Genomic DNA, 26140 nt, shown 5'->3' with positions numbered 1-26140 from the left:
TGTAATTATCTTCCTTACAAAGTTGATGGAATAAACATTAATTTATACCTGTTAATTCAGTGTAAACTCAACTGAACCACTCTTATTGTCGTAACAGAAATCAGGGGATCGATCAGTTCGTGGCGTCGATTATGGTCGAATGGTCGAATAAACAGTAAATATGCAAAATAAACATCATTTATACTATTAGAAGCAATCTCAACCAATCTACACATCCCACACGATCACGAACAACCCTAAGTAGCTTATTTTTCACATTTTCTTCCAGTACAGTCCACATTTCCTCAGACGTAACTCTGACAATAGAAACCCGAGAGAATCATAAAATATACCCATAAAGTTTATATCACAGAGCATCAAACAGCTGCGGCATTCATTTCGACGAGCCAGCGTACACCGCCACCGGTGTTCATTACTCCTATAGCAACCGGAAGTCGGGTATTAGAGTGGTCCAGAGACCAGCTAGAAAGAGGTAAGTTGACACAGGCTTGGGACTTGGGATCGTGGAACGTGGATGGCCAGTCGTAGGGCCGGATAATCCGACTAGATTGAATCCATCGTTGTCGAACGTGTCACCAAGCTCGTGCAATCGCCTGTGCGCGCCATTTTAACCCTTAAAGTACCGACGTTGCGCCGATGCTTATTTTAGTCGCAACTATTTTGCCACTTTGACTGCCACGTCGAAATCACATGTTTCGCTCAGGACATCAGGATTTTTATTATGCAAAGCATATAATGGCAAAATAATAATAAATTGATGATGTAAGACAACATTCTTGCCCAATGGACCGTTTATCTTATTGGTGGTCACGGGTGATCACCGTGGCGCCTTGGTAACAGTTGATAGCAACATATTATAACGAGGCTTCGCTTATTTCAACAAACCAGTCGCATTTGTTATTTCGTCGTAAGCAGAACGTGCAGAGTATATTGTTGAAACGTGTAGAAGATTTTAGTAAACAGTATTTGCTCATTCTATATATAATAGTAAGGTATGTTCACACTTCTAGCTTCAATTATATGATTATAAAGCAGCATTTACGATTATTTTCTAAACTGTGTTTATAATAATATTCGTAGATTACCCCCAAAGATATGGATGCAAACACAGTGCACCGTTAGGTGCAAGATTTGCCCTCGTTCTTTCTTTTTTTTTTTTTTATTGATGTTCTAATAAAAATGTCTAATTGTTCAATGGGGCGCTTTTTATTTCAAAGTATCTTCTATTTATCGGTTACATTCAAAATTGTCAATTTTCATACAATTTTTACAATTGTAAGAAGTTGAAGCGCTCCGGTCACCAATGACCAAACGTGGCGTCACAGGAGAAACTTATGTTGGATCGTCGAGTAGGTCTTCGGTTTTTTCTTCCACCAATTACAAACTTTATTCCAACACCTTGCGATGATACAATTAAACGAAACGTAGGGTGTTCTGTTCGATAATCTCCTGTCAGTTAGTGTGTGGCGTTTAGCGTATGTAAAATTGTTTCCGTGCAGAAACGTGACTGCAGAAGGGTTTAAGTCTTATCCGACGAGCCAATATTTTAATCTCACTTTCGCTTTAGTCGGTTAAGAGGCTTACAAGGATCCGGGAAAATTTTTAGCATAAAGTTGAACTGAAAAATCGTACATCGATTACGATATTTGCTTACTTTCGATAGAGATTGATTTTAACGACAGAGAAATACAATGCAGATAAAAATGGCCCAAAGTTGAGGGGAAATTCATGATTGAATTTTAAGATGTTGAAGCTTAGCTCGTCCAAGTAATCCTGCTTTGCCATAAATGAAAATCTTCTGTTGCGAATAACGTACGGACCAGTTCAACATTCGTATCTTTGATCTCGAGATAACGAAATACACAACGTGTATAGTAACAAAAAAAAAAAAAAGAAACAAAAGAAGCTTGTAAAATAAGAAGTATAAAAAGAAGCTTTCATCTAACAAAGCGGATTTATATTTAATAAGAGCAACGAATAAATATAAAATTGGATTGGTCATTAAATTCGTTTGTCTTTCGCTAGCGTATGCACTCCGTGAAATGTTATAAAAGTTATTTGATGAATTTCTTTATTCGTTCTTTTCGATAGAACAGACATAGGTTACTTCTCGATTATCACATTATCGATTATCAGATTTTATCACATTTATTTAACGAAATGTGAACAAATTTATGCCACAACCTGATATACACCATTATCAATAGAAAAATTATTAAAATTCATAATGTGTCAATACTCAGATTTCTCTTATGCGCCATTGTGTACCAACTTTATTTTTAGACAACAATTTCGGCGCTTAGCCATCGAAGGATAACTCCTTGTGTAGGAGCTGGCCATATCCGATTCTACAGGGAAACTTTCTTCGCAAGCGTGCGCCGACTGCTGAACGTCGAACAAGACACGTTTTATCGTTACTAACAAACCTCTTGGTGACCTTCCATTGGGGATGAGGGTGGAGGCGTGTGTCAGACAGGAAGTTGAAGCGAAAGCTACGTGCTTCGAACAGCTTCAAACAGCTTGCAGCAACAACCCGTGCTTCCGTCGGTCACGCGTCGCCACGCTTCGTGCGGAGACGCTTCTCGCGTGATTGTTTTGCAAATCGTTGCAAATGTCGAGGCGTGGTGGTGGTGGTGGTTGTCCGAGCGGAAATTGCAAGAACGTTGACTAAAGCTGCGAGTTTGGAAGCGTTGCTACTGGACATTTTTTACGGTGAATTTGGCAAGTTGATGATTGTGCTTCTTGAAAGGTTTCCTTTGAAAGCGTTTCGGAGTAGAATTTGGAAAATTCAGGGACGAGAGATTTTTGTGCGGCTACTTTGTGAGGATTGCTACGTTCGAAAACCGACAAATCGCGTAGATCACTCGTTCAATTGTGAAATACAATAAATATCAAAAATTCTATACATAGATTGTTCATTGTCCTCGCAAACTTTTTCGGTGTTGCTTTTCTTGTAGAAGAAGATCTGGAGGAACAATTTCTTTTTAATGTTATTCCAAGCAAAATTCAAAGCAATTCTTGTCCGGAGAAAATCTTTTTCTATATATCGAGCTTTAAAAAATTGCGCTGTTAGATGAGAGAAATTTTAATTCCTCTCCTTGCTATTTCCTTGTGAATTTTAATTTCCTTGTGAAAATTGCTACGTTAGAAGATCGAACATGCAGATTATTTATTTCGTTTGCGAAATATACAGCACGAATTTCGTATTTATTTCTTCAATATCATATTTCAATGTTTCATTAAAAGGAATAATAAATCTCGTTCGTACTATTCGACTTACAAAATCCTAGATGAGAAGTTCTTTTAGAAATTGCAAAAATTACCAAATTTAGAACACCGTTGGAAGGTCGTATACGTAGGTTACTTATTTCGTGTTTGTAAAGGATGTTTATGATAAAAATTTCGTATCGTCTTATTCAATATCCGAGTATGCGAAATACATTCATCATTGAGAAGAAGAATATTCTGTTCGTATTATTTGGCCCATAAACTTCTCTAATCTGTGCGCAATATCTCGCGGTGAAGTGTATTATAGAGAACAGTGATCGATTTATCGGCAAAACGTCAAACAAAGTTAAATATCCCTCGTCGATCGAAGGATGAAATACCGAAATCGCGGTATCAGCATCGTGCCTCGAACTTCCGTTCGAAGCATTCTCCATTTTTGTCTTCCAGAATCCCTCTAAATCCAGAAATAAAAGAGATTCCATTTCAATTTCTTCCCTAGTCAGATTGGATTCCGGCTTAACGAGCGTTTCTTTCCTTTTTCTTTCTTTCTTCTTTTTTTCAGCGGAGTTTCGATGGTTTCTTGGTCCCTTTTCCACCATTCGTAGGTCGATAATTATCACCAATCGACCTTGATGGCGGCTATTCGATCGCTGCAGTTAGCAGCGAAACGATAGCCATACGAAACACTGCAGTAGCTTCAAAGAAATTCAAATTGAAACACAAACAGCTGGTTTTTATTGCTCATTTATGCTGTTGGACTGTGTAATAAGCTCGTTCAAATTTCTCTAACTCCAATTTGAACCATTCAAAAGCCATACTGATCGACAGTGAAAAGCAAAGGAAAGTATATCGAATGTTACAACTTTTCAAGAATTTCGTATGTCTACGTACTGTAGCTATCGCACGTAAATTTGTATAATATTCGAATGACAAACGAACTGATTGCATTTAATATTAACAAATATTTTATCACTTGTCTTTCTAGTTCTTTAATGCGTTTAATTATAGTTAAAAGATAAATACATTTCTTTAGGAAACGTATCATTATATGCATGAGGATTTTTATCAGATTTTTATTACATCTGCGTCTGTTTCGATTTTAAACGCGTTGTAAAAAGCTTCCTTTGAGCTTCCTTTTTTTACAACACGAAGGCAAGCAATCAAAAGGTTTCCCCTTTTGCAACGGAAGTTCATTGAAATTCACTGTAATCGTGGACAAATGCTAACTCTGTAACGAGACTCGAGCCTCGAACAATTTTCAGTGCTAAGCAACGTCTCTATTCAACGTACCGCGATGCACAATCATGCGACTTAATTATTTCAGACATCTCCGGACTCTAACGAGATTCATCCGGATACTTCTATACACAGATACTATACTATTCCAAACGCAGCATCCATTGATTTTTTCTTACCTGATGACGTTACTTCTCTTTATTATATTTCATATTTTTTATGTTTTATTCAATTGGAGTTCACGAGAGTCGACACTGAGAAATAGGAAACTAGATCTTGCCAACTAAATTCTCTTTTATACTGCGATTTCTTTCACATTTATCTTCGCATTTTACGGATTTCAGCATGTGCCTTATCCAAAGCCTCCGGTGAAAACCAGGATTAGGCAAATCTAACGTCGATCATCAGCAAATCCTATGACACATATGCTAACTTAGATCTTTTCGATCGTGAATAATCTTGAGTCATAGAGTTCAAGACATTGGTCTTTGTCTTTCCCTATTTTTCTATTTGGTTGGCAACTAAGTGATTGCGGTAGTTGAAATGGAAAAGTAAAAGGGAGAACGATCGAAACAGCGATTGGAGGACTTGTGATAGTGATACGACTTTGTAAGTGTCATAAAACGAGGAAAAACCATCTGGCGATATGATTTATGGTGTTATAACGTGTTTGGAATAATCGGTTTTGTTAGAATTTGATCTTGGAATTAGGATTAGTAATCTGTGGAAGACACAATGTTTGTGTTGAAATAATACAATGTGATATTTATTAAACAATTATTTCAAGAGTTATAAATGTGCGTTCTGGAATGTAGACAGTTGGCTAGTTATTCACAGACTAACTGGCTTAGTGACCCATGGCCCTTGAAAAGGTTTAGAGCCCCACTCTCTATGCAGTAATGAGTGTGACCTGTGTGGGTGTCTGTGTGGCGTCACATGTGGCACAGAACCTTCTAGTAGCTTCTCGACGTGCCCATCTAGAATGTTTTTTTTTTTTATTTATTTGTTGAAATTACAATCAATTCTTGCGTTGAGAATTTTCAGTAATTTTTCTGGCGTGGCGCAGTGACATGGCTGTTTATTTACAATAAGTTAATACTTATTATAGATAGGTATAATTTATAAGTATTATAAGTAAGTGCAAATGCTTAATTTGGATAATTAAATGAATCTAACGTTTAGGTCTAGCGGGTAGTGCCTCTTCAGCCTGCGAATCTGGTCCGTCGTATCGAGTAGTCCAGTGATTAGGGGGTTTCGGTGTTTGTTGATTCTTTTGCTATATCTGTCGCTATATTTTGCTATTTCCTCTTTGACGGTGGGTAATCTAGAATGTTCCATCCATATCCTCACGTTTCTTCCGGCGTTTTTTGAAAAAGCATGCACGTGCTAACTGCCGTGGTGCATCTCACGAACGCACGCTAGTGGGGATGGCGCTGGGCAACGAACGGAAGAATCCGTACGATCAAACACCTTATCTGCATGCGATTGATATTGTTGTATTCCAACAGCTTTAAATAAAGTAGAATTGTTAGTGGGATTTTTACGTTGTTTCGAAACTTATTCGAAACGTATCGTTTTCGTATGTTAAAAGATACGAAAATTGTAAACGATGAAAGAAATATATAATTACTATTTATTTAACGAATTATTCATTGTAAATATAAAAATGTACAAAATCTAATGAAATTCATGACGAATGGTCTTGTAAATTTCTCTAGACATTTGTTATAGTCAGACAAGTTTCCTCGTACTTTTCAACAATGACGTACGAGTATACATTATAATTTCCTATGGAATATAATTTCCTATGAAAAGAATAAGAAGCTAGAAAAATTTACCGAATGTCCAGCACAGGACAAATTGTAAAGTACAAATTAAATAATTAAAAAGAAAAAGAATAAGAAATAGATACCACTAAACCAAACGAATAAGTTTGGAAGAAAGTAGAGATTCCAGCGACGATTATATTGGGTTGGCAACTAAGTGATTGCGGATTTTGTCAATACCACCTAATGACAAAATCCGCAATCACTTAGTTGCCAATCCATAGTTTCAGAGATTTCAGAAAATGACGAGGCCTGCACAGGACCGCACAGAATAATCCATAGAAATAAACATAAAACTCGGGTTCTTTTCGCTTGGGTACTTGGTTACTTACGTGCAGGTCACGGTAGAAATAGTGGATTGAAGATAAATTGATAATAATAATAATAATTCTCAGTGAAAATATTCCGCATATATTCTCCAACGACTCCTACCACGACGATTTACCACAGCTATCGCGACGCGTATATTCCATGGTTTATCGATCACGTTACTATTCATACAAATTCTATCGCTTCCGCATTATCAATATTTGGATTAGAGAGATCTGTACGACAGAGTGAGTCATAGAGTTAGAGAATTATTATTCTCAGCGTATAATTTTTATTTGGAGCAAACAAACATAATTTAATTTTTGCACAATTTAATTGTTAGTTTTCTTCTAAACTAACGTTATATATGCGCGTATCATAATTAAATAAATCTTCGGATAATTCGTGATATTTCGTGAGCCCAGAAACAATTACATAATAACGTCCATTTAGCAGATAAGGTCACTGTTAGTTGGCGGAAAAAACTACGGATAAACGACAGTGTCAACAACCGAGAATAAACGTCCATCGAGAGAAATGGACGAGGCAGGCGGGTTTTAAGTCTCACGGCAGCTCGCTTCGAAACTGTCAGCCGGAGAAGTTTAAATGGTCGAACGATGAATACCGGAGAACCGCGACTCGCTGTTGTTTCGTTCGTTAAATTAATTCACACGACAGTTTGAAGCAATGCTTTATTGTTGTTTGTCCGACATCGTTGTTTCTCATTAACCGTTTTTACTACATTTTCACGAGGTTGATAAGTTGCTCGATTCCTTTTTCATTGAGAAATAAGATGGAAAAGTGGAAAAAGAGACGTCAAAATAGACGTTATACTATGGAGTTTGATGTATGTATTTATGAGAAACTTTAAAATTGCAAAAACGCACAGAATGTATTTAATATGGAAAATTATATTATAAAATACCCAGTTGTTATCACTTTAGCTTACGTTTTCATAGCTCAACTGGTATCGCTGCAGCGGAATATTTGTTTGTCAAGTGTCGTATTTCATTTGCGGTGTTGTATCTAACACGATGATAGCGTTAACGGTAATGTTTCTTGGATAAAAGCATACAATAATACATGAAAACATGTAAACTGTAAATTATTTAAATTATTACGCAAAATTAATATACAGAAGAGATCTCTATTAAACTCTCACTTCCTCGTTTGCATAACAGTGTCGTAAGAAAGTAAAGCATAAAAATCCTAACATAATTTTCACACTTTCAAAATATAGCTTCACATTCTTAAAAACTTGAACACAAAAAGATGTCGCCAATTGATCGTGTAAAAATAGTTCTCAGAGTTTAGGGGATTGAACCACTTTCGTCACTTTCTTCCTCCATCGTTGAATGTTGCTCCACTTTATCGTCGCGACAATTATTCCGCGTCGAACACAGCGAACCGGTTAAAGTACCGGAAACTTACCTCGATCGTTCTTCTTTTTCTTCTATCGAAAGTGAAATTTGTTTCGCGACAGAATTCACCCGAGAGGTTTCCTCCACGAAAAAAAGGCGGTTGGGCAAAATGATGGACCGTTCGAGTTGTACCCCTGTTATGAAGGTACTTTGCGGCATTAAAAGCAAGTTCGTTCACGAATTACCCGGCAAACTTGCCGACAGTGATTTAGATGGCCGAGTTATTTGCTGAGGATAAAGGAACACAGTTTCATCGAACGTGTGACTTGTCTAGGGTATTGGCGATTCTTCATTGATTCCTTGACACGGTAACTGTCGATTTAATGTATAAAGTTTTCAGTGTCTTGAATCGTTATTAGTAGATACTAGAACAAAGGGAAAGACAAAGGGATGCTAAGGGAAAAAGACGAATTAACAGTGAGCGTCAGTGGAGAAGCCAGAGTGTGTGAATCGCGAAGTCAGAGAGTGCGAGTTGCGTTGTCGAGAGAGTGTGGTCCGCGTGAGAGAGAGCGTTCGATCCGTGGTGGATAAAACCAATAACCAATCAGCTATTTTGTAGCTAATCTACATATACCAGCAGAGAAGAGCTAGCTATATTACTTATCGTTTTGATGATACCCGGCTGGACTAATGTTGTAAACAATATACGGCGCCATTTAAAAAATTAAAAGCTACCTTGATATCTCAGAATATGTAAGATATTTGAAGATAAAATTAGACGCATTCGACGAGTTTCTTAAAACGCGACATATAATTTATTTAAATTGTTGTTTGGTAAAACCAATAGCTAACAAAATACTAGCTTTTAGATAGAATTTGTTATTGGCTCATCTCGCATAACATTAACGATTAAGAAATATAATGAAGTGGGAAACAAGGAACTCAGTATGTCACAAACCAGCCTGCCAAGTTTCATTTATTCGTCTCTCTCTGAACAACATTGGAAACCGTGCTGTCGCCGGAGCGACAGCCCTAAACAACTGGTGTGCAGTCGCTGGCAGGAAATTCGAAAATTTCAGTCAGCCATCGGCGAGCGCACGTAGTTTTGCAGAGTGTAGAACGATTAGTCGTGGATTCGCGAGCGTGTCGCTCGCAGCGTATCCATTCTCTGTTGTAAAACGTGTGCGGTGCATACACCGCGATGCTGCATCGACGTCGCAATGGAAAGCGGCCCGCGTAACAATGTTCTGTGCTTTCAGCGGCGCCGTTGAAACGGGCGGAGGGGAGGGAAAGGCGCGAAAGCTGCCGTGGAAGGGAAAATTTTCTCTCCTTTTCAGCTTTTACCCGTGCGTGCACGGTGGATGAGATCAATAACACACCACCAAGTGAAATCATCAAGACCTTACGACGTGTACTTGTTACGCCGTTAACTCGCTCAGCGAGCAAACAACTCGCGTCTTCAGCTTCAGCTTCTTTTAGAACACACTTGACGTAACAACTCTTTGGAGATTATTGCTGTTCCGATGGATCTGTTAAAGAAAGTGTAAACAAACAAATCAAACTAGAAATAGTCGTATGACAGCTGTAGAAAGTTAAAAATCGTCGAAAGAACATTATGGATGATGATATGGACGAGTGTGCGATGAGTGGATCGTGTAATGGAACAACAGACGTAAATCAAACTTATTTATATTCTATATAATATATTAATATATTCTACGTAGATATACGCAGTTATTTGTCAAAAGGTGAAAACTAAAAATAACACGAGACGATGAAGCAAAGTTAACAAAACATTTCTCTACGATCTTCAGCACGCAAATCAATAATTCGAGAATGTTTTAATCTGCATGCAAAATATTATGCGTTAATTTTACATTCGTATTAAGTTATTTTTTTAAGATTTTACGATGTTTGTTCGACAATTTTTTAATTTACATACGTCCCTGAAAAATTATGCATATTTTATATATATGTCGGAGATCGATGGACAGCGGGATTTCCCGTCCGGAATGTTGGGAAAAACGCCAATACCCTAGTCCAGACTTTTACTATAGCTGCACTTACGTAATAAAAATAAGGAATAGTTTTAATGTTCCAATCTGGCTTTATGACGATGGGTTCGGGCTCGAAGTGACATAGCGGGTCACTAGACATATTATATGGCTCTCCTTAAAAACAAAGATTCACCCGAGAAGCGGGGACAGGAGTATATAAGGGCAGTTTCTTTTGGATGAGGAGAGAGTTAGTTTGTTAGTTAGTCGTAGGACGAATTACTGATTGAGTTGTCAAGAAGTTACCCGAATCGAGTAATACGTTGATACTTGTCCTCCCGTGGACCGTGGATTCGTTATCGAACCTGAATTCGTTGTCACCATCATCTCGAACATCCTATTGCCATTACTCATAGCCTCTTGTAGTGTCCACGTTCGTACTGATAGATATTAGCTACATTGGCGACGGTAAAGTAAGTAAAGGTTCATAGAACGCCCCAAAATGCCAACCTGACACCGACATATATATGCGTGTCGGAGACAAAGGGGCATGGGGACCTTTCTCTTGGAATTTTTGGGAAGATCCCCAATACTTTAGCCTAGACTATTTATTATAGCTGTACTTAAATAATAAAACTTAGAAGTAGTTGTTATGATTCAATCCGATTATGTTTGCCCGAGATTTGTGACAGTGGTCTTGGGCTCAGATGACACGATTGGTCGCTGAACGTAGCCATGGTCACGGGATGGACGTTTTTACCTGTGGCGGATCGGTATCAACAGGATGCCGACAGGTCGAGGCATCAACGCGGCGCAACACCTCTCGGGCGATCCGCTGGTACCAACCGCCAACACTAGAGGGCTACGACGACAACGAGTCTGTCTAATTCGCTAGCGGTCGAATATACGAGCGATTGATACAAATACCGCACCTAGCGAGACTCCCTCTACGTCTAAGGCAGGGACTACCGGGCATAGCCTTACTGACGAGTCCACCGGTAGTCCCGGGACGAAACGCAAACTCTCTTTTCATCCGCCACAAACCTAACAGAGAAGTGCCAATATTATGGGACACACGTTGTATTAACAATCAAACCCCGGACAGGAGCAACGTCGCCGCTAAGCGGGGCTGCCTAGCAACGGCGGCTGGAATTTTGTTGGTATCCCCGGCCAATATGCAACGAACAAACGCGATCGTAAGTAGAGGAAAGTTTCCATCGGTCTTTTATTCTTGCGACCACCTTGGAGAGTTTTCACATCGTCTTTACGTGCAGTGTTATACCGGGCGTCACAGCAAACGTTACTTTGTGCTTCAAAATATATGCTACGTTTAACAAAGAGTTACCCCGTTGACCGTGGATTCGTTATTGAACCTAAGAACATTGACATTAACATCTCGAGTGTCCAATCACCACGGTTATTTGTCAAACTCTGTAAAAATCATATTTATGCCAATAAATATAACCTCTATCGTACAACAACGATGGCTAGTCCGAATGAAGATTCGTTACACGCCCCTAAATCTAACGCTAACCCGACATATACATGTAGATTAAACAATTATGAATTAATTATCTACGAATCACAAAGTCGTAAAGAGATAATTTAGAAACGTATAATTTTTTGCATGTAAATTAAAACATTTTCGAAATACTGATTTGCGTGCTGCAAGATCGCAGAGAGGTAATTTTTTAAATCCGCCTCATTGTCTTGTGTTATTTTTATTTCTCGTCTGGAAGAAGAATTTGTTGGCAAATGACTGTGTACATCTACAGGATTAATTATCCTGAGCACGCGATACATTATTCATCTTGATAATTGTGTAGTACAATTTCTGAAATACAGAATTATCTCATAAAATAATATCGACGATATTACAAATCTGGTGAAATCAAGGTCTCTGATGTATTTGATTGAATTTGATGATATAGAATGTGAATGGCCATTATTTTACATATTTATGGTCATCGACGGCGTTTTTAAGACTTTGCCAGAACAAGTGGAAGAATATAAAAAATTATTAAAAGAACGAATGTGCAAAGATATTAATGGAGATCCTGTAATACCTATGTATTACTATGTACCTGAGGATAGGTTGGAACCAGAAAGAAATGATCCTGGTAGTATATATCGAGTACCAAGTGCTGAAGGAAGAGGACTGAAAAGTTCTACAGATACAGAACTTGGACCCATGTATTTGTGGAATCAAGTTATGTTTATAATTGCTCAACTACTCACTGCTGGTATATTACATATTAATGAATTAGACCCAATTAGACGTTATCTTCCTTCATACAACAGACCACGAAAAGCTGCAAGGTATTCAGCTTTTCAAGTAAAACCGAGTATTATTGATATTGTTTCACTATATTTGATATTTTTAGTACAAATGATTTCTCCGGGATTGCAAATCATATATACTCAGGATGAAGTGGTATAAAATAATATCACGTAATATCAAAAACTAGTAGTTTCTAGTTTCATGGATGAATAAACAATTACTATACTGTATAAAACGATTCGATGATAATATCTAATCCTAAGTCGTTTAATCAAATACAGAAATGTAATAAAGCTATTACCATCGAATAAATATTCAATCTTTACAATAATTGGTGATGAAATTCTAAGTGCCTACTCTTGGAAGATTGATGCATTAAAGACAAGCTTCGTTTGACAGGTTTCAAAGGGTGAAGATTTTAGTCGTTGAAAATCGCAAGGTGCTCGTGTCTAACATAATTAATTACAATTTCCAGCGTGCACGTATCTCGGTAATCGCGAGGCGTTAATTTAGTATAACAGCTAAGTAAATTACTTACTTACATACCTGTGAAATATTAGGTCGTGCGAAAAGTTTCTCTCGTTTTATAAGGAAATAATGAATGCACAAACATTTTCCGTTTTATATTATTTTACCCAATTACGTATGATCCACTTTGTTCTATCAAATTAAAGATCGTAACGTTCGACAGATTAGGTTTCATGTTCGTACAAAGATACGTTGTTGTAAAACACGTGTCTGTAAAAGAAAGACACTTTCCGGACAACCTAATACTTAGATAGCGTATTTGCCTTATAGATATCTCGATATTTAATGCGCACAATTTTATTTTATCATACACGAAGGATGTGTCGAATAAATGAAAACACGAGTAAATAAATCTTTCAAAGAAAAAAATCAAACTTTGATGGGCGAATAAACTATTCCATCTTGTTAAACGTTAGTTATTTCAAAATATTTGATTTTAGAATTTAAAAGTTCGAAACTCTGGATTTAGGAGAACTCGTAAAGTGAACAAATTCGAGAATTTAATCGTTTGAGTTCAGAGCTACGAAGATTTGAAATATCGGCGATTCTCAAAATCCAAAATCTCAAAATCATGAAATCAGGAAGATCTGAAATTTGTAAGTTATTTCAAAATTCTTTATGTAAGAAGACAGTTCAAATTCTTTCGGTACCATAGAACTAATCGTGACAACGATAATTTCGTAGAAAGAATAATTTAGTTAATAACTTTAGTTAGCCTGCATCGATTTCTTTTGAAATATTATTTATATACACATTTAAAAATGTTTTAAAATAATTATTTCGCGATCAATTATATTTTACAAAATTGTTCGTAGATCAATTTTAGTTTCAAACTGTGCTTTCTTGCCTTAATTTATTTATACACTACCGATAGATGGTTTGCAATAAAATTTAATCCAATTTTAGAAAACTATTTGTTAAGAAATGTTATCGAAGAAAAAGCTATTATTATTGACACTTGTAGCGGTAATTTCAAATTAATAATACAATTGTCAAGTGTCCCAATATCGAAAGAATGATATATAATAAATGAAATCGTATCTATAATTTGTATATATATTAAACGAAATTTGAGAATAACATATTAAATAAATAACGCAAATTTTATCCACATCTACCACAAGAATCATCTTTACAAAATGCTGAACCATCACTGTAGTATCGTAAAATAATCGTATAGAACTCAATGAATTTTTAAGGAGTACGAAAACAATAATTAATTATAAATATGATTATTGTTTTTTAACTGTTGTTTTTAATTATTGTATAATTAAGGCAAAAGTGAAAGTGCTGACGGACCAAAAGGAACAGCAAATCTCCATGAGTCATAGGGTCCAGCGCATCGATGGTCCTTTTGCAAAGAAAAGGTGCCTGGGAAGGTGAAACGCGAACACGACCATATTTAGTCATGGACGAGTACAAAAACGCGCGTATAATGGGAAAGTGTTAATTACTTGTATTGATTTAGTTGCTCTACTTGTAATTTATTAGTTTATTACGAAACAGTTTTAGTTCATTAGTTATAGTTTCTCTGTTCTATCATTTGTAAAGAAATATATATAAAATAATGAACACAGTTTATTAAATATTTGATAAATTGCAGCTCGTTCTCTATTCACTGACGAAAACTATTATAAACAAGATGGAATTAATCATCGACTTATACAATATCGAGTAATAATCGATATTTTCGTCTCTCCAAAGTCATTCTACACGAAGAAGCAAGTCCTCCTTTCAAGGAACCAATCAGCTCAACAAGACACCATTCAACCTAAAATCCTACACCTCGTCTCAAGAGCACACTGTGCACTGTTCGATATCGAGAAAATTGATAACAGATCGCCATTTATTTTTAATCGAACAGGCAAGATGTTCCAGACAGTTTAGACATTGTTAGAAGAGGCTTATCAGCTTCGAGTTGGTCCCTAGCGAACTGGAAACGTATTCTGCGACTGCAACCGTTGAGAACGAAACAAAACGCGCTAACATGTGTCGTAGAAAAATTGCAACTTTCTTTATTCTTTGTGCGCCCCTTTCTCGATATTCTGAAAGGCAGTTCCTGGCTCGAGCAGTCGTCTGTCACAAACACGTTGACCAGTGACCTTCTTTGAGGACAGATTCGCTTAATAGCTGCGAGTGTTTTCTTATCTAAACTATGGACACGCGAATTTATTCCTCGATTTGTACTAACAGTAAATTTACCGCTTAACGATTTTATTTTGATAAGAAGTTTTTTTTACATTTAATTTGCATGAAATTCTCCTTCCGGTCATTTTCTTTTTCTTTTTTTAGCAAATGAATATTAATGGACGAAGTATTCGAGGTTGTAAAATTTCAATGAATATTTTCGTTGGAGTGAGATGGAAGGATAATAAAAGATCTAAAAAAAGAGAAACGTGATATATTGAAAAACTACCCGGCTCGTCGCAAATATAAAACTTCCTACTAGATTGTAAACATGAAACTTATTTTTAGAATTTGGAAGTTCGAAACTCTGGATTTAGAAGAACTTGTAAAGAAATAAACAAAAACGAGAATTGAATCGTTCGATAGTTCAGAGTTGCGAAGATTTAAAATAACGGCGATTCGTAAATCTAACAGCTCAAAATCATGAAACCAGAAAGATTTGAAATTTGTAAGTTTAATTCTAACCATCCCATCGACCTTGTTTGAGAAAAGTAAAGTCGGTGAAGGAAAAATGGAGAAAATTGCTGAAATGCGATGTATTTCTTTCTAGAAATTTTATTCATCGAACATTGAGATTTTCTTCAAAATGAGACAGGAAAATGGTAATCTTCTACATTAAATTTACAATTCATATTTCTGTACATTTAATTTGCATCAAGTAGCAGCCATTAAATCCTCCTTTTTTGCTACTTACAGCGAATAAAGCGTAATCCCTCAAAACATATGTAGTACAATGAAATAATGACAAATGATGTTTCAAGTAGTCTCCCGACGAAACACAACAACAGATGTGTAATAAAGTAGTTGGTAAATGGATTGAATCAACAATATCCGTTTTCTTGTTGGAAATTCGAGGAGTTAATAGCTGCCTGATTAAAGAACCGACTACAAGCATTTACAGACAATCTCATTTAAAAAGGCTGCTATAATTATGGCACATTATATCCAGGTCCGGTTACACGCGAAGTTTATCGTGCATTAATTTCGCCGTTACGTCGAAAATTAATTTACGAATAACATTTTATACTTTTTATGCGATGTTTTATATGCGTAAAACGGATATAAAATAGAAATTTTATCCGTCGATGTCAAAGTAACCTTAACCCCTTGACCTAAAACTACGGGCATAGTCCGTAGTACGGTGATCGGACCAAACGTAAATATTACGGGCATTTTCGAACGTAAATCATAGTTTAAGGAGTTAAGGCGAATTGACAGAAAGTGAGTAAAGTCGAAAATTTTTTTCTTTTTTTTTTTTTCTTTTTTATTTATTTATTTGGATTTTACAATTTGCCCAGTAGGACAGGTCGAAAATCTCAGTCAAAATTCTACGAAGGGCATATGATAATACTTTATCGAAAAACGTAAAGCGTTGCAAATAACTTTTGGATATCAGTCTCGTGAAAAAGCTTTTCACTGAATTGAATATATTAAGCGGAAATCAAATAGAGAGTAACACAATTATCACATAAAATGTTGCAGTATGTCAAAGATTCATTATTTATGCAAACTACCCACCGTTTATCGTATTAATTTGTATTTATAGTAGCAGTAGTAGTAGTCGATGTAAAGTACAGACAGATATAAAGAGGTCGGAAAGTCAATAGTCAATATCGTAACCGACGTAATCAGACAAATATTGCAAAAATTCTAAGGATGTATAGGATCAAACGAGAAGAAGATGATCTCTTGTACCAGGAAGGAGAGAAAAATACACGAATAACTTGGAAGGAAGATTTATGTCGTGTTATACAGTTTATTGACACTGTAACGTTAGACACAATGATGGAAGAACTTCTATTATTTTGGTAATAACATGCTGCGTCTTCTATGAAATCTGAAATTATCTCTTCGAGGTACAGCATTTTAAGACAAAACAGAACTCCAGTTGCATAGGAATTTTATTTAAAATTACCATCGCCCTGAATGACTTACGAACGCGCACAGATCAAATTTGTTCACCTTGAGAAATACGCAAACTAATTTACATTAAAACTCTGCAGCACGTGAAACGATACGTTGTGTTTGCTTCGATACAGACCATTCACATTAGACGGCTATTGTTGGCTTTATTCGGCGATCTAAGGGAGAAGTTGTCACAACGCTCTTACTTTTAATTATCCTTATTATTATTATTATTATTATTATTATTACTATAAAAATTCTTGCAAAATCGCCGGTTGGACGTTGCTCGTGTTAACGCGGTTATGCATATGTATCTTTATAAATAAAAACCGCCGACACGTTTTAAAAAAACTATGCTTCGAGCTATTCTAATCAGAAGATGAGATCTCCAGCGACTATTTCTGCCTCGCTAATTACAGCGTTCGGGCTACAACTTACTTTCTATATTGTGGCGTAAGACTTAGCTTTTACGTCTTGGTCAACAACTTACTGTTGCATCCCGGTCGTCTAGGCCGTCGTGTCTATTTTTATACCAACGTCGAGGCGTAAATCGTTGTTTTACGAATTCTGAGGTTCCAACGACAGTGATGTTTTCGAAAACGTTCGGTAGCTCGAGGGCTTTGCCTGTCGAATCGTCAAGGCTGGTAAATAAACTTTTTACTTTTCACGGTCAATGTTGTTGGCTTCAAGTTTAAACGATGCAGCGCTTTCAACTGCTGCGTGTTCAACGACGTAAATTATTCAACGAGATAAGAGCACGCAGCGACATAAATCAACTCTCGCCGTACAACTCAAACATTTTCGTCATTTACAGGTTCATCGTGTTCGTCTTGAACTCGCTGCGAACCGTACGACCTTGTACGTCGTCGTCGTGTGCAACCCTTCCTTCTAATTTGTTATTTCTTATATCGAGTCTTGAGCTCTGCACTTTGTTAATTTCAGTTATGTGTTAGAATAAACTGCGGTCAAAGAATTTCGTCTAGTCTCTAGTTGGATTTTTTTATTTAAATCGTTCGATCTACCTGACGGAGGTGTTAACGCTACGTTACTAAACAAAAAATGGAATGAAATATCACTGTGTATACGCACATGTAAATAATAAAAGAAACATTTTAATGATCGATATATTTATTCATGAACGAACGTGCGTAGTTAGCGAATGTTCATTAATATTGAAATATTCGAACGTGAATAAATCTTTTAATAATTATTCCGTGAATCATATATGATATATCTCAAATGTTTTACTAATTTCAATAGTGCATTACAATATTTCTTTGGAGCGAGAAAACGGAATGTTGTTCTTAACGTTTAAATGGAAAACGCGACCGAACGATCTAAAGCGATACTACTAGCATTCGTAAACTTTTCTTATATTTTGCTAAGTTACATACGTTACGATATCATTGATTGTTATTGCTGTACGACTTATATGGTATAATTATTCTAGTTGTGCCTCAGAAAATATTTTAGAATGTATACTTTATTGATCAAACCCTGTAAAATACTTCACTGGAATTTTAATTACATAACATTCTATAGACGTCTAGACAAATACATCTATAACAATAATAATTAATATTAATATAAAATAATAATAAATTGTCTATAACAAATATGTTTACAGATGACATTTTAAGACGTCCGTACTCATTAAAGCGCTAATAAAATGTTGATTATTCCTGTTGCGAAATCTCTTTAACGAGAAGTTTCAAAGTCTTTCCTTGAACGAGTGGATTATCAGTATCGCTAGAGAAAGTTTCCCATAAATCGTCCACGTGTATTATACAAGAGATGAGATTAATGCAAAAAATTCATTGTATATTAGAGGAAATGGGATCCCATTTTACATCCTCTACACGATCCGAACTATTATACAAATCAGCGTTCGTGAATATCGAGAAAAAGAATAAATATGCAATTACATTTACATTCGAACAGGAGACAAAGGTCGTTACGTTTTGCTTATGTTAATAAGTTTGCAAGTCGTATGACACGACTTTAATAAATGAAAATATATTATTGAGGCGCATGGATGCCAAAGAAATTGCAATAATATTTCTCATTGAACCTTTAACTCATTTTTCGCTGAAGTGAAAGCGTTGCTTCCACTTAGAAGTTGGCACGACTATTACATCGATCTAGAAAGAAAGAGAAGAAGAAATAGCCTACTTCCTCTACAGCTAACTGCAAAACGTAAATATATTATAGATAACATCAATTTTATATCGCAAACAATTAACAGAAGGTTATTCGACATGCCAAAATAAGTAAAAAATGAACAACTAAATATTTTTGTTTCAAGTCTCGTTTTCAAGAAAATACAGTTCCTACATGTTTAGGTAAGAACTGGCCTGGCACGCGCAGATGATAAATTTTTTTATTGATTTTTTACGAAAAGAAAGAAGTTTCCTCGAGAAGGTGAGAGAGAAAGAACAGAAACGAAAAAAATCGAGTAAAGATTGAACGCCAGAACGTGGGCAGTTGTCGCCTGCCGATATTGTTACATATATCATCCCGACAGCGTATTTCGCCAAAGTTTTCCTCCTTCAAATTGTAAACAAAACAGGACTTGTAAGTTTCTTTTGACTGCAGTATCTTAACTGCAATTTTTTCTGCAGTATCGCCCGCCATCGTTACATTTTCTGTTAGACTTTTAGTTTCTTAAATGAATTAAAAAATGTAAGTAGAAAATGGCCCTTAGCGGTCCTTTTCACTTTGATTCTAATTCACACGTATTTATGTATTTACGATATTAACGACAATACATATCATTCTACTTCTGCAATGAGCTAACTGCTATTGTAAAAGCACAAAACACCCGCAATTATTTTCGAAATTGGTTCATTTCGGGGATCGTTAATTCTGGGGGAAGGGGGGAGGACGCTTAGCAGATTCGGCATTACGTCATAAGACTCTAGTACGATCAAATATTGAACCGTAAAAAACAAGAAATTAAAAATTTTCTCAGCAGAATATTTATATGCTAATTCACATTCGTGAACAACCACGTGATAAGAACATACGCGGTTACTACGTTAATTTAACCGGAGTTTGCAACTGGGAGATCAAAAGGAAGATGAAACATGTGAAATCACTCTCGGCATCCTACGTCATAAATTGTGCGTTCCTTGCTGGATACGGTTAGTCTACCGGCGATCTTCCTAGAGGAAGTTGGTTCCTTATAGTTGAGTTGAACATTCAATTCATATTATCATATTATCATAGTAGTCATATTCTTGATCGACCATAGTAAAAAGTGTGCGACAACGCATTTCATCGTATAAAAGAAAATAATGGACATTTGAGTTTTTAACCATTTTTTTTTCAATAGAGATTTTCAATAATCCGAGTGTAAAATTTACTCCAAAGTATGCAGTACGGAAATATTTCGTCGTGGATATGGTTATCCCTTTTATCATTAACAACGATTTATGTGTCGACCCAAGCGACCACGCTAGACCCAGTGACCATGAGGAAGGTACTTCCGGCGTACGCGATTTTGGAAAATGCTGATTTTCTAAATTCCAGTAGATGTCGGACGGAGATTGATCAATTTCGTAATGCTGTTGACAACCAGATACTTTGGGGTCTAAGAGGTAAATATAACTTTTAAGATATTTTGACGAATTTCGTTCGACAAAGCTACTGCCAGTCCATTGTCAGCAAAGGAAGGAAGGAAATAGACCGAACGAAATATCTATAAGGCTATAACGGTGTACAATTCGAATAATTATACATTGTGGTTGCGATTGTGTTTCGTGACACACAGTTGTTCACATGTGGTACACATCAATTCACCGCAATAACAACAAAAACAACTTGTGTGTAACCGCCAGAATTTTTTCTAGCCCTGATCACGTCGCGATTGTATAAACTGCATAATTTCTCATCGAATCAATTCCGATCCCCGAGAGTTTCTTTGCAGCTTACGCGAGAAACTACTTCCTTCGTTTGATGTGCGAAAGTGGGTTCTCTCAACTAATTGCATCTTCTGGCTTTAAACATAAAACGACAAATTCTGCATTCAACTTCCTTACCGCTTCAAATCCATATCGCCAATTATATCATGAGTTGTTTCTGATGAAATATTATATATTCTTTAAGCGTTGGACACCAGTGGAGTGCCACCCGGGGGATTTCTGAACGGGCACAATTATTGGTTAGGAGATGGCCTAGCTTGCACCGGCCTCTCCCAAAATCTCACGCTGTTTGTCGCGGAGAAGAAACGAAAGAACAATACGATATACCGCAATCCGGACGAGGAGCATCCACCTTTTAAGTTTCACTTTTTTATTGGACGCATGCAGCACAATAGCACTATGCAATATCACCAAGAATTGCCACACGACGTAAGCACGTGGATATCATCCGCAATTGACATATGGAATCAGATTTCCATTATCGGTTTTTATGATTGCGATGAACACTTCTTTTAGGATTTGGTGACACTTGGACTTTGTCTACCGGCTTCCTGCACCAAACACGATGTAGCTACAATGCTAGATAAAGTCATCCATAATGAAACTCTTTTCATTGGAAAACTTTTTGCCATAAACTTCAGACTCCTCGAAGTCACTGATTTGGTGAATGATTATCAATGGCTTCTCTCTTTAAAGATAATCTCCATCATGTACGTAAATTTCAAGCTCTTAATCGACAGTCCGAATTTCTATTCTCAATAGACATAAATACAAGTATCACGATCGGCGAGAATATCAAGTAGAAACTTTAAAACTTTGATTACAGAGGTGTTTTGGTGTTGTTGTGTACTATCGTTATAGGGGCCACAGTATACGATATTTCCGCCCGTCGAAACCGTGTAATCAGCGAAAAGGAAATCGTTGCGCTTAAAAATGGAAATACGAAGGGTAAGCGATACATACAATGATATCTGGTATTCTGCATGTTAAGGATTCTGATCGCCTCGAGTTTATTTCACGGGAATCTATATAACGTACGGTTAACTTTGAATAGAATTGGAGGACGTGAGAAAAGTAAAATGCAAAGCCAGTGACGATGAATCGGCACTCTTAGAATCAAGGCAACAAAATCACATGAACCAATATCTGCTCTGTTTTTCGCTGCTCAGAAATGTACGGCCACTATTTAAAATACAAGAGGGTACAGAGACTTTGCGTATATTCTACGGTATGAGAGTGTTGGGAATGCTATGGATTATTCTCGGGCATTTGCTCATGTTCGGGTTTCATGTTATGGGTAAGAAATGGGCTACAATCACGCTTGAATTTCATTAGTATATTCCGATTTTTGATATAGCACGACTTATTTAACGACACCAATTGTGTGTGCAGCTAACAAATCGCTTTACTACATGATGGGCGGTGAAATACTCATGGAAATCATAAATAATCCGACGTTTCCGGTGGACACGTTTTTCTTTATGAGTGGTTTTCTGTCGTCTTATATTTTTCTCAAGGAACAACAAAAACTGAAGGGAACACTGTCTATAACAGAAAAGGCGAAAATGTTTGTTCAAATAATCATCAAACGATATATTAGGTATAGATGATTTTAATGTCTTTATGTTGCAATTTATGCGCGATTCAAATACGATGCTAATCAAACAAATACATTAATTTCGTAGGCTTACACCTGCATATTTCGTCGTTATACTGATAGCGATATTAAATTTCACCTGGCATGATCATGTCTCAGCACTTCTCCCCTTTGAGAATCCAAGTGCTAAGTGTTCCAAATATTGGTGGACTAATATACTTTACATCAACAACTTCTACCATTGGAATGACGTAGTACGTATATTTTCTGAGATAATTCATTGTAAACATGTTTCACATTACTAGAAAAGAATCGTTTCGAAGAAAAGTACTGTTTGCAGTGTCTCATTTGGAGTTGGTACCTACCCAATGATATGCAGTTCTTCATATTTGGTACTTTTCTCCTAATATTATCGAGCACGTGAGTTTGAAATTTAGTTTTGTAGTCATTCATTTGCCAGTTTTACCCGGCCACTAAAATCGACTGTTTCAGGCATCGCAATATTGCCACTGGCTTAGGCGTTTTTAGCGTAGTTTTCTCGATAGTATCAGTCGCTTACAATGGATACATCGTTAATTACCAGCCATCGTAAGCATACAAAATGTTTAACACTCTTTATAACATAGGGAATATGTAAATATATGAATATTTTCTTTCCCAGGATTGACGAATTATATAACTCGTGGACAGACCTTTATATACGACCATGGTGTAGAATACCGCCATACCTTATAGGAATGGCTACATGTCAGCTTCTTACAAAATACAATTTCAAATTACATTTATCAAAAGTAATGTATACCGTTTATTCGTTACAACTACATTCCTGTACATCTTTCAATAATGCAATTAAATTTATCTTACAGAAAACCTTAATCATTGGATGGATCTTGGCAACTCTATGTAATGGTACGATTCTCTTCGGACTTGATAACAAGAGCATACCCTTAAGTCTATCCATTCTTTATTTGTCCCTGAGTAGAACAGGCTGGACCTTGAGCATTGCCTGGGTGGTAGTTGCATGCACTACGAACCATGCTGGTAATTCGATATTTTTCATGTCACTCATTAATGCGTTAATGTTATTCTTCTTACTGTAAAAATACTCTTTGTGTAATGCGAAGTATTTAACGTCTTGTAAATTACACACAAGTACATTTGATACGTTTGCAGGTATCGTGAAGAAAATCTTATCACTGGATATTTTCGTTATTTTGAGTAAATTTACGTATGGTGCTTATCTTTTAAACCCTATTTTCATACTTTCGTTTCTTTCTTCAAGTTATTATCCTTTCTACTTTGATAAAGTCACCATTGTAAGTATAAAGAAATCATTTCATTTGGACAATTTCGACGTAGTATTAGTACTATGAAATGAAATGAAATAACGTTTCTATTTTTCAGGGTATTCTGTTCATTGCAATCGTTGTTTGTAGCTTCGTTGCTTCTATTTTGTTATTTTTAACAGTCGAAATGCCGTTTGCATCACTTCTGAAATTGCGTACTGGTGCACCAAAAAAAAGGAAAGAAGTTGGTGGTGATAAATTCCACTGAGTGTATTAAATTATTAAATTATTAAACTAATAGCAGGAAGTTGGTGGTGCTAAATTCCTCTGAGTCTTTATTAAATTATTAAATTATTAAACTAACAACAGGAAGTTAACCTTTCATGTGTCAAAATATAGAAAAATATATATGTTTACGAAAATGTTGTTTAATATTTTCAAATATCTAAGAAGGGGAATTAATTAAGAGAATTACTTCTAAGAAAGTGATTTGGACGACGAAAAGAAGCTCATATGCAAATAAATATGAATAACTGAAGGAGGAGAAAAAGTCTTTACCGTGCAGTACCTTCTCGCAGTTGCTTTTCCTTCCTAACACTGTCATTTGCCTTGCATGTTAAAAAAAAAAGAGACTTGGAGAACATGATAAAAAGCGCGTAGACAATGTTGCAAGTTCACGTCACAAGACCATAAGGTAAGCACAGAATGATCGAAACCTAACTCATTATTCAGGATTCAAATGCACATAAATGTTCGAGACACCAAGCTGGAAAGTGATGTAGCAGCAATGATTATTTGTCGCAAAGAAGAAAGGCTGACAAGGATTATTTATTACTATGAATAATTGTCAGAGTTAATTTGAACAGATGGTATATAGATTATGTGATTGATGTAATATGTCAATTTGAATGTAAGGTCAGATTTATCCGAAAAATCGTCCGAAGACATCTCGTACGAGACATGTTGGCAGCAAGACACGCTGATTGGTTATTTAAATGTTTTGGAATTTGCGAGGATGTTCGATTCAATGTCATTAGTCATTCTCTTTTTACAAGTGATGAGACCACTGCTACTGGCACCTGGGTTACGGAGCAACTCAAAAAATTCATGCTGGAATAAGAAGTGGGAGAAAGAGAGAAGAGAGAAGAGTCACAAGTTGCTGACCATTGCAGAAAACTGTTAATTTCTTAAGCGATAGAATAAGTGTTCAAAGACTTCATAACGTTATTATTGCTAGGCACTAGAGACAGAATTTTATGGGTTCAATTATAAAAAGTTGTAAAATCGTATTTATGTAAATGGATAATAATATAAATATAGAATATGAAATAAAATATATTAAGAAATTCTAACTCGGTGTATAAAATTTTGTATACAATAATGTTCGAAGGACATTAGCACGGAACTAAGCCTAAGGCTAAGTCATACAACACATTAAGTGTACCAAATGTTAAAAACGTTACAGATCAGCAAGAAAACCGAAACCATTTTCAGCTAATTTCCGTAAGAAGCGATCGTCAATTTTGGTCAGTGACTTCAAAGAGCTTTACAAAGTGTCGTTTTAGCGTAATATTTCGCTACAGTTTAACCTATACGACAATACATCAGTTTCTCTGATTTAGGATTTAGACTTTTCACACGCTCTACTAATTCCCGATTACATTGTATAGTCCCACACATATGAGTTTTGAACTGGAGCAGAATTTCGGAAATTCTGGCGCTACTGTAAAAATTGTCCATATAATTAAGCCAAAGTCCATAATTTGAAGTTAAAAGATATGTTGATTCATTCTCTATATTTGACAAAACTATACAGTAAATTTGAGAATTTGGTAATTGTAACATTCATTTGAAATATGTCACCCCCAATGGAAAATGATTAAACAACATTTTGGTGAAAACCAGTAGCATTTACTTGTGGAATACCAAGAAACTTTTCATTGTTTTTCTCCTTATATGTATACGGAAAAATTATTCAAAACATCAATTTTTACAACACGTGCAAAAATCATCGAAACAGCAGAGTAGTTAGCTGTTGCAAATTCTCAACTAATTAGCGATCAAGTCAGGTTTGCAACTGATTGGTTGATATCGCGATCCGTGAACGCTATTAACATTCAAGATAGAGGTAAATTAAAGATGCAGGGTGATATTATGTTTACTTGATTTATTTGCACCGTTTAGTATACACTAGCAAGTTAAGATGTTGACCGATTGAAGATTGGGAAGCTACTATCGTTCGATGATGATGTTGTCGCGGATGAAAATTAGTAATGGGTGTGTCTAAAACACGGAACAAGCGGATTCGTTGATAGCAATTTTGGTTAGGAATGTGGGAATGTCACAGAGCCATATATTACCAATAGAAAATTACCCCAGGGAGGCCTAAAGAACATCCTACAGGCCATCGAAACAACAACGCAGACAGTATCCCAGGGTCAGAAAACAGTAACGGCATGGCCACCTCTGACATGAGAGC

The 26140-nt window shown here is 36.2% G+C and overlaps 2 protein-coding genes across 2 annotated transcripts in view; one reads left to right on the top strand and one right to left on the bottom strand.

Annotated features, from left to right (window-relative positions):
* LOC117165764 (monocarboxylate transporter 10) overlaps positions 1–26140 on the bottom strand; it is a 295750-nt gene that overhangs the window by 109297 nt on the left and 160313 nt on the right. The window lies entirely within an intron of this gene.
* LOC117165762 (nose resistant to fluoxetine protein 6-like) lies at positions 19944–25013 on the top strand. The gene is made up of 14 exons (XM_076617248.1): positions 19944–20042; positions 20190–20454; positions 20963–21207; positions 21295–21488; positions 21605–21726; positions 21833–22075; positions 22171–22378; positions 22464–22629; positions 22716–22795; positions 22868–22963; positions 23037–23166; positions 23242–23416; positions 23549–23691; positions 23780–25013. Exons 2-14 carry the CDS (start codon positions 20229–20231, stop codon positions 23927–23929), a joined length of 2178 nt encoding a protein of 725 aa, XP_076473363.1. The 5' UTR covers positions 19944–20042; positions 20190–20228; the 3' UTR covers positions 23930–25013.

Source organism: Bombus vancouverensis, chromosome 3 (assembly GCF_051014615.1).
Source record: "Bombus vancouverensis nearcticus chromosome 3, iyBomVanc1_principal, whole genome shotgun sequence".
Classification (NCBI taxonomy): domain Eukaryota; kingdom Metazoa; phylum Arthropoda; class Insecta; order Hymenoptera; family Apidae; genus Bombus; species Bombus vancouverensis.
The sequence above is the reverse complement of the archived record's forward strand: the minus strand, read 5'-3'. Positions and strand labels throughout refer to the sequence as shown.